Consider the following 15,320-nt stretch of genomic DNA (forward strand, 5'->3'; position numbering starts at 1 on the left):
TGCCAGGGGTCACAAGCTTTGGGATGACCAAAGCGACGGTGGTGATGACGACGAGCGACTTGGTTTGGAGGATGAGGATGAAAACATCGACCTCACCGGCACAGGTCAGGAGCAGGACAATCGCGAGCCAGGCCAGGGTCATGATGAGGAGAGGAAGACGGGCAACGGACGAGGAGAGCATCATGGTTCTAGGAGCGATGCAGAGCGTGATGTGAGGATGAACGGTGGCTATTCGCGCTAGAAGCGTGACGTCTCCCGCGAGGACTTGTAGCAAGGTATTGGATTGCTATGTAGCAGTGTGCTTCTCGACTGGGATGGCGTGTAACTGCATTTGCTGGCGTTGGCGGGTTGCACGGAGATCGGTCTTGTCTGCTCGATATGCTGGCCAAGAATTGAAGACACGGGCATTTTGGCGTTTAGGACAAGCGCGTGAATCCAGAGCTTTGCAAGCTATTGGAAGGTAAAAAGTGCCGAATGATATGATACCCAAATAACATACTTTTTTTTCATGCCATAATTGAGATGCTTGATCTTAGTTTGTATTGTTACAAGGTAGGATATACATGTATACACATTTCCTCTGCCTCCCTTCTATATCTGTGTTCGTACATCTCATCCAATTGCTGTCTGGCTGTTCCCATGAAAGAGTCTCATGCCTGCCACAATGATCAATGGAGTTTTCTCCTGGCCGTGTCCACTTTGGTTGGAAGGATATCCTTTACTCCATGACGACAACGGCACCCAGCTCCTTCATGGTTGCCATGATCTTCTCAGCCTCGTCCTTGGGCACGCTGTCCTTCATCATCTTGGGCGCACTCTCGACGAACTTCTTGCTATCCACCAGAGACAGGCCCAGCAGGCCCTTGATCTCCTTGATGATCTTGGCCTTGGCGCCGGCGTCGAAGGATTGCAGCTTTACCGAGAACAGCGTCTTCTCTTGCGCGGCCGGTGCCGCCTCCTCTTCTTCTGCGGCTGCGGGCGCGGCGGGGGCTGCAGCGGCGAAGCCTCCTACTGGGAGGTCGGGGATGTTGAGGCGTTTCTAGAGGGCAATCATTAGTACCGCGTCATAGAATTTTCTGGCATTCCCAAAGAAAGAGAAAAGGAAAAAGTAAAGATCTGTAACCACAGTGACCGAGTCCAGGGGGAGGAGGGGGCGAGTAAAAAATAAAGAAAAAATAAAGAAAAGCTTCCGCCGATCGCAAGCTCTGCTATAGGAGTGCAACTCTCAAGCTGAATGACCTACCTTGAGGGTCGTTACAAGGTCGGCAGTCTCGAGCAGAGTCAATTGGCTGATCTGGTCGACGATACCGGCGATCTTGGGGTTGGTGGAAACAGCAGCATCGGTCGATTCGCACCTCCTCTGGATGAAGGATGTGGATGGTCGGAAGGAGCTTCGGGCGCGGATGGAGCGAGCGCAGCTGCGAGCTGCTATTCTGCACGGCGACGACATGATGTGGGCTGAAGAGGGGGGGTGGGCTGCTTTGTCGGAGTGCTGGATATACACAACTGGTCACGTTTTTGCAGCGAAGCTCGTCGCGATGACTTCGGATCGAAATTCTTTTGGTAAGGGAGCTTGCCCCATGCACAATGGCAGGGGCGGGTCCTGGCTGCCCGCGGCCCGACGAATCACCGCTAGCCATTACTTTCTGCGCTAAGACTGACCGCCCACGCAGTCGCGGCTTCCAAGCCTCTGGCGTCCGGGTGGCAGAATTTTTACTGCTCAGAAAAAAGTTATGGTTATCGATAGCGGGCTGCCCATCGCGAAAGTGAAGGGCGAAAGTTTAAGGGTCCCAAGAGTGCGGATTTCCACCATTGTCAACGCATTTTCCCATGCCTTTTCAGACCAGCCATGGCGACTCTTGATGTCAGCTCCCATTGGAGACATCTCCTAGCTGACGAGCAGCTTGTGACGAGTCTGCCTGCCGAATTATCCCAGATAATTCGCGATTATTCCGCGACCAATCTCTTGGATGCCGTAGCTGCCGCGGCGCTATATCCGAAGGCGAGCAACCAGATATTCGTCTATTTCGAGGCCATCTTTGCCGACATCTGCGCAAGATGGCTTCTCGCTCCACGGTCAGGAGCCCAGGATGACCAGATTCTCTCGGCTTTCGCGAGAATCCTTCCTTTTGCGCCTTACCTGTCGGTATTTCTTGAGCAGTACTTGAGACAGACCACCGACTCGGGTGAAGGCGATTCACCAAACTTTAAAATCAATTCTTTGGACACACCACAGATATTAGGTCTGCAGGCCACAGATCTTGAGCCTATCCTTATTGCCGTATGGCGGCTGCTCAGTTTCGATAAAAGGACTTACAGTCTGCTGGTCCAGCCGTCACAGGTGCAAGTTTTGTTCGAGCATGAAAGGCGCTCTGTGAGATATCTAGCTATCCGCGTGTTCTGTCAATTGCTCTCCGCATCGGATGCGAAGCTTGAGTCACTTATCAATAAGCACATAGCAACAGAGCACGTGTCGGGTTTTAATCATGAGTCGCAACCCGCGGCCCCGGAGGCCGCTGAGGAAAAGAGCACCGCACTGATTGGCGATTTTGATGGTCAACAAGTGGACTATAGCTTTCTGTCCCTGCACGAACAGAAGCGCGCTACCGAAATAGAAGATCTTCGAGAACAATTGAAAGTTGTTTCTGATGAGCCACCGATCGAACCCCTGTCTTTACAAATACTTACACCGCTTGTCGTCCGTTATGGTGCAACTCTCCTTCCGAGACCTCGAGGGCCCCCGAATCGGCCTCGGCTTTGGTACATACCACGGCGACTATTGTAAATCTTGAGGGTCTTTCGCAGAGCCTTCAACGTTTTGGGCCCGTATTGCTGCAAGGTCTGCCTGGTTCGGGTAAGACCTCCGCTGTGAATGAACTTGCGCGGGAGCTAGGGATGGACGAGACCTTGGTCACGCTGCATCTCAACGAGCAGACGGATGCCAAGATGTTGATCGGGTTATACTCAACAGACTCGAAACCCGGTTCCTTCTCCTGGAGACCTGGTGTGTTGACGACCGCGGTCAAGGAGGGCCGGTGGGTGTTGATCGAGGACTTAGACAGGGCACCCAACGAAGTCATGAGTACACTGCTTCCTCTCGTGGAACGTGGTGAGCTCCTGATTCCAAGCCGAGGAGAGAGGATCATTGCGCCGAGCAACTTTCGCCTATTTGCGACTGTACGAACTTCACGAGGCATGCACGGCCAAGAGAGCCTTCCGACACTGCTAGGCCAGCGATTTTGGCAGTCAGTTGCTATCAAAATGCCACCACCCAACGAGCTACAGGAAATTATAGTTGGGAAATACCCGCTCCTCCACAGATATTCACCCGACATTATCTCGGTATATAATCGACTTGCCAGCCTACCTACAAGATCCATTGCCGGCGCTGGCCGTGGCATCTCAGACCGAACAATCACCCCTAGAGATCTTCTCAAGTGGTGCAGGAGGCTGAACGAGATCTTGATTGCTGCCGGCTGCAAGACTGGCGATGAGTCTATTAGTGAAACGGCCAAGGACTGGATTTTCCTGGAAGCTGTCGACTGTTTCTGTGGGAGCATCCCCAGCTTGGATGCACGTTTAAACCTTGTCAGCAGCATCGCTCAGCAGATGCACCTGCCTGCAGAGAGAGTGACGCACTATTTAGAGGCGTATGTGCCGCAACTGGAGGAGACGCCCGCCAGTCTCAGAGTTGGCCGGACTACGCTCAGTCGCAAGATGCGTGGCAACAGGATAAACAAGTCAAAAAAGCCCTTCGCGAGCACTAATCACGCAAAACGGTTATTGGAGCAGATCGCAGTGGCCGTCAAGCTCCGAGAACCAACCCTTCTCGTTGGAGAGACTGGTATAGGTAAAACCACCGTGGTACAGCAACTCGCTGAGATCATGGGGCACAAGCTCGTTGCTGTCAACTTATCACAGCAGAGCGAAGTCGGCGATCTACTTGGAGGCTTCAAGCCAGTCAATGTGCGTACCCTGGCAGTCCCTTTGAAGGAGGAGTTTGAAGATTTGTTTGCATCGACCGGTATATCGGCGGAGAAGAATCAGAAATACCTTGAGTCAATCGGCAAGTGTGTCGCGAAAGGCCAGTGGACGAGAGTCTCGAAACTGTGGCGGGAAGCACCGAAAATGTTCAAGAAGATTCTCGCCGAGCTTGAGAAACGAGCAGAGCAGGCCAATGGCGCTGAAGGACCTCCCGTAAAACGGAGGAAAACCGAGTCAAAGCTGCAGTCGTTGCGTGATCTCAGAACACGTTGGGATATGTTCGACAAGAGTCTTGATCAATTTGATGTTCAAATCTTGGGGAACTCCGGCAGTTTCGCATTTGCTTTCGTCGAGGGTAACATCGTGAAAGCCGCCAGGAATGGCGACTGGGTGCTACTGGATGAGATCAACCTGGCATCGCCGGACACACTAGAGAGCATCGCGGATTTGCTTGCTTCTGGTCCGAACGACGAGCCCTCAATACTCCTTTCCGAGACGGGTGAGATTGAACGAGTGAAGGCGCACCCTGACTTCCGCATATTTGGTGCCATGAACCCAGCTACTGATATTGGCAAGCGGGACTTGCCTCTTGGTCTTCGATCTCGGTTCACTGAATTATATGTCAGCAGTCCGGATAAGGACCACAAGGATTTACTGACCATTATCAAAGCCTACCTCAAGGGCAATAGTTCAAAGGATGAACAGGCAGCAGATGACATTGCGAGGTTGTATTCTAGGACCAAAGAGCTTGCGGAACAGAAAAAGCTGGTCGACGGAGCTGGTGAAGTACCTCACTTCAGTTTGAGAACACTTACTCGGGTGCTCAGCTACGTCAACGATATCGCTCCGTTTTACGGCCTACGCCGAGCTCTGTTCGAAGGCTTCTCTATGGGCTTCTTGACTCTCCTAAGCAAAGATTCCGAGGACCTTTTGACTCCAGAAATCCGGCGGCACTTGTTAGATAAGCGTGGTAACGCAAAATCGATATTATCGCAGCCGCCTAAGCATCCAGATGACGGCAAGCAATATGTTCGGTTCCAGAACAACGACAGGGATCGACACTACTGGCTGCTTCAGGGAGATGAGACTCCACACGAGAGGAAGGACTATATTATCACGAAGTCAATCGAGAGAAACCTCTTAAACCTTGTTCGGGCAACTTCCACTAGACGATTTCCCGTTCTGATTCAAGGTCCTACCTCGTCCGGCAAGACGAGCATGGTTGAGTTCCTTGCCAACTTCACCGGCAACAAATTCGTGCGAATCAACAACCATGAACACACTGATTTGCAAGAGTATTTGGGCACCTATGTCTCTGGCGCTGACGGCAAGCTCCGCTTCCAGGAAGGTCTTCTAGTCCAGGCCCTTCGCGAAGGTCACTGGATCGTTCTCGATGAGTTGAACCTTGCGCCAACGGACGTGTTGGAAGCTCTCAATCGTCTTCTCGACGACAACAGGGAATTGCTCATCCCCGAGACGCAGGAGGTTGTCAGACCACACGAGAACTTCATGCTGTTCGCTACCCAGAATCCACCAGGTCTGTACGGAGGTCGAAAAGTTTTGTCTCGCGCCTTCCGTAACCGTTTCCTCGAATTGCACTTCGATGATATTCCTGAGAACGAATTACAGACTATCCTTGAGAGGCGCAGCATCAACACCGCTCCATCCGACTGCAGGAGAATTGTTGAGGTCTACAAGGAGCTTGCTCGGTTAAGGCAGTCAAGCAGATTATTCGAGAACAAGGACAGCTTTGCGACACTTCGAGACTTGTTTCGCTGGGCTCTGCGCGGCGCTGCTATTCGAACACCGACGGTACCGCATGCTGAGCCCAGAGAAGAAATCGCCAACCATGGCTTTATGCTTCTTGCTGAGAGAGTGCGAGATGAAGAAGAACGGATTGCTGTCAAGGAAGTCGTTGAAAAGGTTTTCAAAGTCACGATCAACCCTGATAAGCTATACGATGTGAACACCTCGCCTTATCTATCACAGCTCAAGTCCAAGCAGAACGCGCAAGGCGTTGTGTGGACAAATGCTATGCGTCGCCTCTATGTCTTGGTGGCCCAAGCAATGGAAAACAGCGAGCCCGTGCTGCTCGTCGGTGAGACTGGTTGTGGCAAAACCACAGTATGTCAGCTCTTAGCCGAAGCCTTGGGCAAGGAGCTACATATTGTCAACGCGCACCAGAATACGGAGACCGGTGATCTGATTGGATCACAGCGTCCAGTGAGGAACCGTGCCGCAGTCTTAGATGCTCTCCAGCATGATCTTATCACAGCATTGGCTTTGCTTGGACAGACTGCCGCAGGCGAAACTGAGGAGTTGTTACAGCTATATCGCGCGCTAGACCCTGCTCAAGTCGTCAATGTTCCGGTTGATCTCCAACTGAGAATTCGTGCAAACGAGATTAAGAGCAAGGCACTCTTTGAATGGGCAGATGGAAGTTTGGTACAAGCCATGAGGAGCGGACAATATTTCCTTCTCGACGAAATATCCCTTGCCGATGACTCCGTCCTAGAAAGACTAAACTCGGTGCTCGAGCCATCTCGTACCATTCTTCTGGCCGAGAAGGGCATTGACAACTCCTTCGTCAAAGCAGCGGACGATTTCAAATTCTTTGCCACCATGAACCCTGGTGGCGATTTCGGCAAGAAGGAGCTGTCGCCAGCTCTGCGGAATCGTTTCACTGAGATTTGGGTGCCTCCGTTGTCTGGGGACGAAGATGTCCTGCAGATTGTCATTTCAAAATTGAAGCAGGAATTACACGACGCCGCACCAGTTATTGTCAAGTTCTCATACTGGTTTGGCCAGCAGTTTCGGGCCACTGCGGCGAGTGCTTTCTCCATCCGTGATATCCTTGTCTGGGTAAAGTTCATTAATGAAAGTACAAATCTCAGTCCAGCAGCTGCCGTGATACACGGTGCTTCAACTGTGTTCATTGACACATTGGGCGCAAACCCTTCGGCACTCATTGCACTCGATCCCAAGAGCATGGACGGGCAACGGCAACAATGTCTCGACAAGCTGAGCGAACTACTCAACACTAATGCAACATCTATTTATAGGGCACCCCTTGAGCTCATTGTTCAAAAACAGGAGCTACGCATTGGAGATTTTGCGATTACCCGTGCAGCCAATGACGAATTTGAGGCAGGTTTTGCTTTACATGCACCAACCACTAAGCTTAACGCCATGAGAGTGATACGCGCTCTTCAAGTACAGAAGCCTATTCTGCTAGAGGGAAGCCCTGGTGTTGGCAAGACCACTCTGGTCAGCGCTCTTGCGAGAGCATGCGGACAGCCATTAACAAGAATCAATCTGTCGGACCAAACAGACTTGATGGATCTTTTTGGTACTGATGTGCCTGTTGAAGGCGCAGAAGCGGGTAACTTCGCTTGGCGCGATGCTCCTTTCCTGCGAGCTATGCAGAATGGCGAGTGGGTCTTGCTTGATGAGATGAATCTCGCATCTCAATCAGTTCTCGAAGGTCTGAATGCCTGTCTTGACCATCGTGGGGAGGTCTATGTTTCTGAACTTGATCAGACCTTCAAGCGTCATCCCAACTTCCGCCTCTTTGCTGCACAAAACCCTCATCATCAAGGAGGCGGACGAAAGGGCTTGCCCAGCTCTTTCGTCAACCGTTTCATCGTTGTCTACGCTGATGTTTTCAGCGAGGACGATCTCTTGATGATAGCACAACACAACTTCCCAACCGTGCCAGCAGACACGGTGAAGAACCTCATCAGATTCATTGCTAACCTAGATGAGAAGGTGGTTGTTGAGAGGTCCTTCGGCGCTCAAGGCGCCCCATGGGAATTCAACCTTCGTGACACTCTTCGCTGGCTCCATTTGCTCACATCTCAGGATCCGCTCTTGAAGACTGGAAAGGTTGATGACTTTTTGGATATTGTTATTCGACAACGTTTCCGAAATGCTACGGACAAGCAATACTTGAACGAACTCTTCGCAGAAGCATTCCAGACGCAGCCAGAGGAGCATCAACTCTTCCATAACCGAACAGCTCAGGTGGCGCAAGTCGGACTGGCGCTCATGCAAAGAGACCAGCTTGTTCAACCGACAAGCTTTCCATGCATTGACCATGTGGGTAGACTGGCTGAGATTGAGTCGCTCATGATATGTATCAAGCAGAACCTCCCGTGTATCCTTGCTGGACCCTCTGGTAGCGGCAAGTCCGCTCTTCTCCAGCATGTCGCCGCTCTCTCTGGCAAGGGGCTCGTTGTTTTCCCAATGAACGCCGACATTGATACCATGGATCTGGTTGGAGGCTTCGAGCAACGTGATCCTCTGCGCGAGGTCAATATTGCCCTTCGAGAGCTACACGAAGCCCTCCACGAGTCCATCTTGAGCACTTTGCCTCAGTCTGCCCCTCAAGCTGCTGTTGACTTACTCAACGACCTAGAAAACGTTGGTAGCCAGAACGATGACACCTCTCCGCTCCTGAGCAAGATTCACACACTCTGCAGTCAAACTTCGTCAGAGTCGCCGCTAGCTGGACTTCTCGTTCGCGCGCAGTCGCTACTATCGAGATCGAATGTACTCCGCGACCCTACCTTCGAGTGGCTTGACGGCATCATTGTACACGCACTCCAGAAGGGCCAATGGCTTGTTCTGGACAACGCCAATCTCTGCAGTGCATCCGTGCTAGATAGGCTCAACGGTCTCCTTGAACCCAACGGTACCCTGATCATTAACGAGCATTGCGGACCTAACGGAGAGCCGAGAATCATTCAACCTCATCCTGACTTCAGAGTCTTTCTCACAATGGATCCTCGTTACGGCGAACTGTCAAGAGCCATGCGAAATCGTGCTATTGAGATTCATATCGACCACCACAACTCCAGCAGACCGACATATCTTCGCCGCATGGCACAAGTAGAGTCTAGTCTCTCAAGATTCGAATCACTGGACTCAGCAGTATCAGTTGACGCTATCGATGGTACTCATATAGCCCCTTATGTCGCTGAGACTCTCGGAGCTATCGATATGCCTCTGCTCGTGAGGTTTGGAAGGACTGCTTCAGGCAGAGCGATCCAAGACTCTACGCAATCGCAACTCCAGAACAAGCGGTCAGACATTCAGGCAGCAGCAACTAATCCGCTAAGCTCCTTCATCGAGTCCAACAGCGAAACAACTTCACTGATGGGCCGATCTCTCCAACTGCTATACCTTCCGTTATCCGACACCGTCTCGTCAAGTTTCGGCAACGCACAACCAATCCACCCTCTACAAAATGCTACTGTGTTGCCTTTGCTCAGCGGTCATGCATCTGGGCTGCCTCAATGGCTCGCTGTTTGCTACGAGATTTGCGCTGACGTTCGTGAGGCACGATTTGCGATGACGAAGGAGTCGAGCAGGATTCAAAGCGAGGGACTTGGGCTGTCCTCGCATAATCGTCTCCAACGTTCAATTAAAGCCAGCCAAGTTCCAGAGTTCGCAAAGGACTCTACGGCCAATGCTGCAAAATACCTCGAGGGTACATTGGATGCCCTGGAAACCTACATTCGCAACCAGCTGGTGATGCCGATCAACTGGGATGATCGCAGGCATATATTAAAGAACCTGATGCACTTTTGGTGGCGATCTTTTCATCAACTCACTGGCGAGGTCAGCATGGTCAACTTTGATGAAGCCACATTCCAAGCACATTTACAACTTAGCACAGCATTCCTCTCAAAATGTGCTACACATACTAAAGACCCGGTGACTTGCGATCTTTTGTTGTATATCCTCAAAGGCTTGACGGAGAGCTTCGTTGCCGGTTTCAAGCTGAACACAGGCTTAAGTATGGAACCCCTGTGGACAGCGTTTAAACCTCTGGCTATCACCAACTCTCAATCTGGCGCCAGAATTCATACTCTTGAGTCTCTTGTTCCTGAGCTCGACCGTGTCAAGTGGGACAATAGGGTATCTGTCCCTGAGCTTTCTCAGTTAGTTACGTCTCTCACAAACACATACCGGCTTATAAGAGACGATGTACCTCAAAGTGATAGTGTTATCGACACTGTCCATGAGCAGCTGAAGAAGCTGAGTTCTGAAACTGATAATCTGCTGATCGCCAAACCATACTTGGCAGATGAGTTCGAGTACATTCGCCAGGTCACAACACTGGAGGCGATGGCGAACCAGAAAGTTCTCAGCAGCAATGTTGACGAAGCTCTTGTTCTCTCAGATCTGCCGATTCTCGCGCACTTGCGGCTTCAGAGCAGCACGCCGACTTCTCAAGGGCTTCAATACATTGAATATCTTATGGGAACCAAGAATCTTAGATCTATAGAAGAGAATGGCGTAGCGCCTCTGCATCCCTGGACGGCGAGCTTCTCGGCGAACTTGGTCTCGAAACTTGACAACATCCACGCCATAAAACTACAATCTCTGCATTTGTTGGAGGCTGAACTCCCAACCCTGGCGAAACAAATTGCAGGATCTTCTGAATCCATTACAGAAGACCCGCTTACGTGGCTGGGCAATGGCCTCAGTACTCTTATCAGAGATCTCGCGAGAGCGCTTGGCCCTGAGTTTGACTCCGAATTTGCCCAAATCAGAAAGAGCTTGCTTAAGGGTCTTGAACAGTCCTCAGTTCTGTTTAGCAGGAGTGGACTGACATACAACCTCGGAGGCGCACCACAATTTACCTCGAAGATTCCTACGCACCTTGTTCAGGCGGTTTCTCAACATCTTATCCCTGCATTAGCTTCTTTATGGGCTGCCAATAAGCAGGTCCACCCGAGAAAAGCGCACCTCTCTAATGCCTGGATTCAATTCAGTCTTTGTGTGATCAAGCTTTTTTTTCCCGACAAGATCTTTGATCCCCAGATGAAACCACTCGTCGAAGCCGAAAACCACGAAAATCAGCATAAGCTGCTCTCTGAACAGCTTGCATCCCTAGAGAAACTTGCAATGTTCCTCAGCGGCCAATCCACAAACCTACGCAGCAAAATGGTACAGGATGAAATCAAACACCTTGGTGATAAGCCATTATTATTGGGTGCAGTCTACCGCAGTCCAGGTGGTTTCCGAAATGATAGTCTACGTGAGTTACATGGCCATTTTAGCAACATTCTCAAAGTGGTCCTCAATACCGATGTCCCAAGCATATTATTCCGACACTGCTTTGGTGAAGAGGATGCGACACAACAGTTGCAGGTCATTGGTCAAAGTGTTGCTATACTATTGCAAAGGATGACATGGAGAAATAGCACCGAGTACGAAGACTTGAGAGCCCCGGCCATTGGTATCGTTCACTGTCTTGAAATCGGACTTTCCCTTGCGGCAGATGCAACGGCACGCGATCAATACCGCAGGCCGTCTTCCGCTGTCCTCTCCGTTCGCATTCCATTCTTGGGTAGTGCGCCCAGAACTATCGGCAGCCGAGGCGAGCTCAATGACATGTGCCTCCTGTCGTATGTCTCATCATTGATCTCAGTAGAGGGCACTCAATCGTTGACTGCTGCCATGCGTGAACTGCTTTTCCGCACAATTAACTCCTTCTACGATAGCTGGAATGACAAGCTTGAAGCTGAGCGCAAAGAACAAGCTCAGAACAACAGCTTATACAGCTATCGTGCTGGTTTTGACGAGGAAGAGGCTAAGGAGCAAGAAGAGTTCAATCAGCTCTTCCCAGACTACGAAAATCTCGAAAAGGAAGACACATGGAAGCCTGCTAAGATTAGCGACGCTCGTGCGTTGGCCATTCAGCTCGCCAAGGTACATAGAGATATTTTCCTCAACCCCTGCGAGCCTACCGACAGCATCAAAGAGCTTTGCAAGTTGGCAATGTCTAAGATTTCCAGAGATGGTGCCAAACCCATTTCGGATCGTTCCCTACTTCCAGCTGCTCTATTGGCCTTCAACGACAGGATGACGAACTTCCAATCCGACTCGACTTCAGATAGCTATAACTTTTATGCTGATCCCAATTTGGCTGAGGCTCGTAAACTCGTCAAATTGGCAAACGAAACCAGAGCTCGCTTCCGCCAGCTACAGCAAATCGACGAGATCGGCCACATGGTACCCTTGGAGGACGTTATTAGAGCCTGCGACGCCTTACTCGAGCTCTCTCACACTGAACCTTTGGCTGCAATTATTACTTCACTTGAAAAACTCCATTCGCATGTCTATGAGTGGCAACACGGCGGTTGGGCGCCTAAGATCTATGGTGCTTTGACACTCTACAACCGTCTCACAGACACGATCATCTCATGGCGAAGACTCGAGCTCACGACGTGGAGCAAGCTACTCGACACAGAGCTCAGAAAGCGTGAAGATGATGCGAACTCTTGGTGGTTCGTCGCGTACCAAGCTGTCATTGCCGGACCCATGTCACTGGCCCAGGCTGGTGGTGATCTCTCATCCAATGCCGCCGATATTTTGAAAACCCTCGAGATGTACTTCTCTTCATCCCAAGTTGGCGAGTTCGCCACCCGACTAGCGTTGGTGAAGCAACTCCTCAGGCAATTGAATGTTATTGTTATTGATTGGCCAGCCATGTCCATCATTCGCGATGCCGTCGACAACTTCGTCAGCTTCTACACATACTTCGAGAAGGCCGCGCAAGATATAATCCATAAAGGTCGTGTGCCGATTGAGAAACAGATGAAGGATGTGTTGCTCATGGCAAGTTGGAAAGACACAAACATTGTGGCCCTTCGAGAGAGTGCACGAAAGTCACATCTAAAGTTGTTCAGGATCATACGCAAGTTCCGTGATGTGTTGAATCAACCCATGCAGGCCATCATTGGATCCGGACTTCCCGATGAGCTACAAACAGACCCTAATTTCAAGCCACGACAGGAAAGGGTCACTGTAAGCGCAACCGCCGCGTCAACCTGCCAAAATCATGTTTCCGATTGGCAAAACGAGTACAAGAGACTGGCCAATGTATCACGTACTGCGGATATCATGGCGAGACTTGGCCAATTGCCCTCGGCCGGTGTCGATGCAGCCGAGGACATCGCATCGTTCTTGTCAAGCCTAGAAACATCAGCTGCCGAGCTGCGCAAAGAGACGCCTCCGTTTCTGACAGATGAGAACAAAAATTTAGTCAAGCATCTCAAATCACGGAAGCGCAAGTTGTTTGCGGAGACTCTGCGGGGGGCTAGAGAGATGGGATTTGCCTACAACCTAGGTACTGATGCTCTTGCGCAGCAGGCGTCTTTGTCTACTGTCTTATCCAAGACGGCGCCGGTCTCATCTGAGCCGAACTCAATCGTCCAGAGTGCCGATTACTACTTCCACAAGATCCTTGATCTAGCTCCACGCTTCCGCAGTGCTGCACAAACTCACAACGAGGATCTAACCGGTGCCGAGGTTGGCAGAAGTATTGGGTTCTTGGAGGGTATGCTACAAGTGATCATCAATCAACGCTGCGCTCTTTCCGATAGCTCTCAGAGCTTTGACAAACTGGGTGTCCAGGTCAAGCAAATCCAGGCACTCGCAAATGAATCAATTGAGTCAACTCTCCAGCGAAAGACAAGTATCAGCAATGCGCCCAAAGTATCTGCTTGGATCGCGCAGATGCTCGCAGTTGGTATCCAGTTGATTGAGGTCCATGGCAAATTCGGTACCATCGACAACAGCAGTGTCATTGGTGTACTGAAATCACAGGCCGAGGGGTTGTCGATTTACAACAACAAATGGGACGCTTTCGCTTTGCTTCCAGAAGGAATCGCATCGAGGGAACAAGTCGAGGCCGAGACTCATTTCGCTGACCTCCTGAAGCAACTTGATGTAGAGTTGCGGGCTCAGAGCGAGGCACGCCCTGACCTTGCCTTTATCCTTGAGCAAGTCCAGCTATGGACAGCCCTCGATATCCAGCGAGTCGAGCTTAATGGGCTCGGTAAAGATGTCCAGACAGAACTGCTCAAGACCGTCAAGAAACTTAGCGACAGTGTTCTAGTCGCTGTTGAGCACTACAACAAAGCCACCGCGGATCTGCCGACCTCAAGCGAAGATGCTGGTTGGTTGATCAAGTACGATCAAGTTGTGACCAGCTCGATCAAAGCTCTTCACGTTGGCAAGATTCAGAAGAGCATTCAAGATTGCATAGGTGCTTTCGTTCGAGTTAATCTCGAAACTAGCGACGCCAGTAAATTAGCAACTTCGCTCATGGCTGTGGTCTACCCAATCATTCAGCAATATCAGAACATTCTCCGATCTGCTTTGTCAAACTATAGTCAACTCAATCACAGCATATCTAAGATGGCTCACAATCTGAGCAAGACATTTGTTCAACTTGCTGGCCAAGGCTTTTGTACACCCCAAGAGAAATCAGACGAAAAGTCCGGTGACAGTGGCAAGGTTGAAGAAGGCACAGGTCTTGGCGAGGGCCAGGGTGCTGAGGATATCAGCAAGGATATCCAGCCCGACGAGGACCTTTCAGAGCTTGCCCAGGAAAAGAACAAAGAGCCGAATGATGGCGAGGTCGAAGATGAGAAAGATGCTGTCGATATGGCTGACGAGGATTTGGAGGGTGACTTGGGTAGCGTCGCCGGTGAGGATGAGGACGAAAAGGGTTCGAAATCGGGAGATGAAGAAGACGGAGAGAACGACATGGACGAAGAAGCTGGTGATGTCGATGATTTGGACCCGAATGCTGTTGACGAAAAGATGTGGGACGGCGAGAATGAGGAAGATGCCGAGAAGGATCAACAGGGTGAAAAGCCGAAGGGTCAGCAAAAGAAAGAGGAAATGATGGCTGCCGATCAGAAGCCAGATGATAAGGACGCTCAGGATGAAGAAGACGGCGAACAACAAGGAGATGACGAGGAGCAGAATGATGACATGGGTGCCGAACAGGATGAGGATGTGCAGTTCGACGACATGAACAAGCAAGATCAGAATGTTCAGGAACAGGACACACTGGCGCTGCCCGACGATATGAATATCGATGGCAACGACGAGGATGATATGTCTTCTATCGGCGACGATGACTTCGACAAATTGTCTGATGTTGATGAGCAGGATACTGAGGAGCAAGGAAAAATGGATGATGACAAAGAGAGCGAGCAAGGGGGCGGGGAAGAGCAGAATGTGCCGGCGGAAGAAGAAAAGGAAGATGCAGAGACGGAGGAGCAGCAAGACGAGGAGACTGCTAATATCCAGGAAGATGAGATGGATCTGGACAACGACGAAGAGCAATCTGAGGATCGTGAGAAGGCTCAAGATCACAACAGGGACGACCACACCGAAGCGACCGATGCCGAAGCGGCACCAAGTGATGTCCGCAGTGGCGAGCAAGATCAGAGTGCCGATCAGACCGAGGAGCAAGAGCAAGATAGCGCTCAAGACAACGCGGCTCAGCGGGAGAGTGGAGAAGTGGG

General features: G+C 50.9%; 1 protein-coding gene across 1 annotated transcript; it reads right to left on the reverse strand.

Moving 5' to 3' along the window:
* Positions 1-511: 511 nt before the first annotated feature.
* On the reverse strand, positions 512-1,561 carry BKA67DRAFT_550764 (ribosomal protein L7/L12, C-terminal/adaptor protein ClpS-like protein). Its single transcript, XM_046101687.1, has 2 exons — positions 1,244-1,561; positions 512-1,039 (listed from the first exon to the last, which is right to left on the reverse strand). Exons 1-2 carry the CDS (start codon positions 1,448-1,450, stop codon positions 719-721), a joined length of 528 nt encoding a protein of 175 aa, XP_045965430.1. The 5' UTR covers positions 1,451-1,561; the 3' UTR covers positions 512-718.
* Between the last annotated feature and the right edge of the window lie 13,759 nt (positions 1,562-15,320).

Source organism: Truncatella angustata (assembly GCF_020726525.1).
Source record: "Truncatella angustata strain MPI-SDFR-AT-0073 chromosome Unknown BKA67scaffold_1, whole genome shotgun sequence".
Classification (NCBI taxonomy): Eukaryota; Fungi; Ascomycota; class Sordariomycetes; order Amphisphaeriales; family Sporocadaceae; genus Truncatella; species Truncatella angustata.

Coding starts and splice junctions, on each gene's coding strand:
- BKA67DRAFT_550764 (XM_046101687.1), bottom strand. CDS start 1,450: ATGTCGTCGCCGTGCAGAATAGCAGCTCGCAGCTGCGCTCGCTCCATC. Junction 1,040..1,243: donor ACCTTGTAACGACCCTCAAG/GTAGGTCATTCA, acceptor ATTGCCCTCTAG/AAACGCCTCAACATCCCCGA.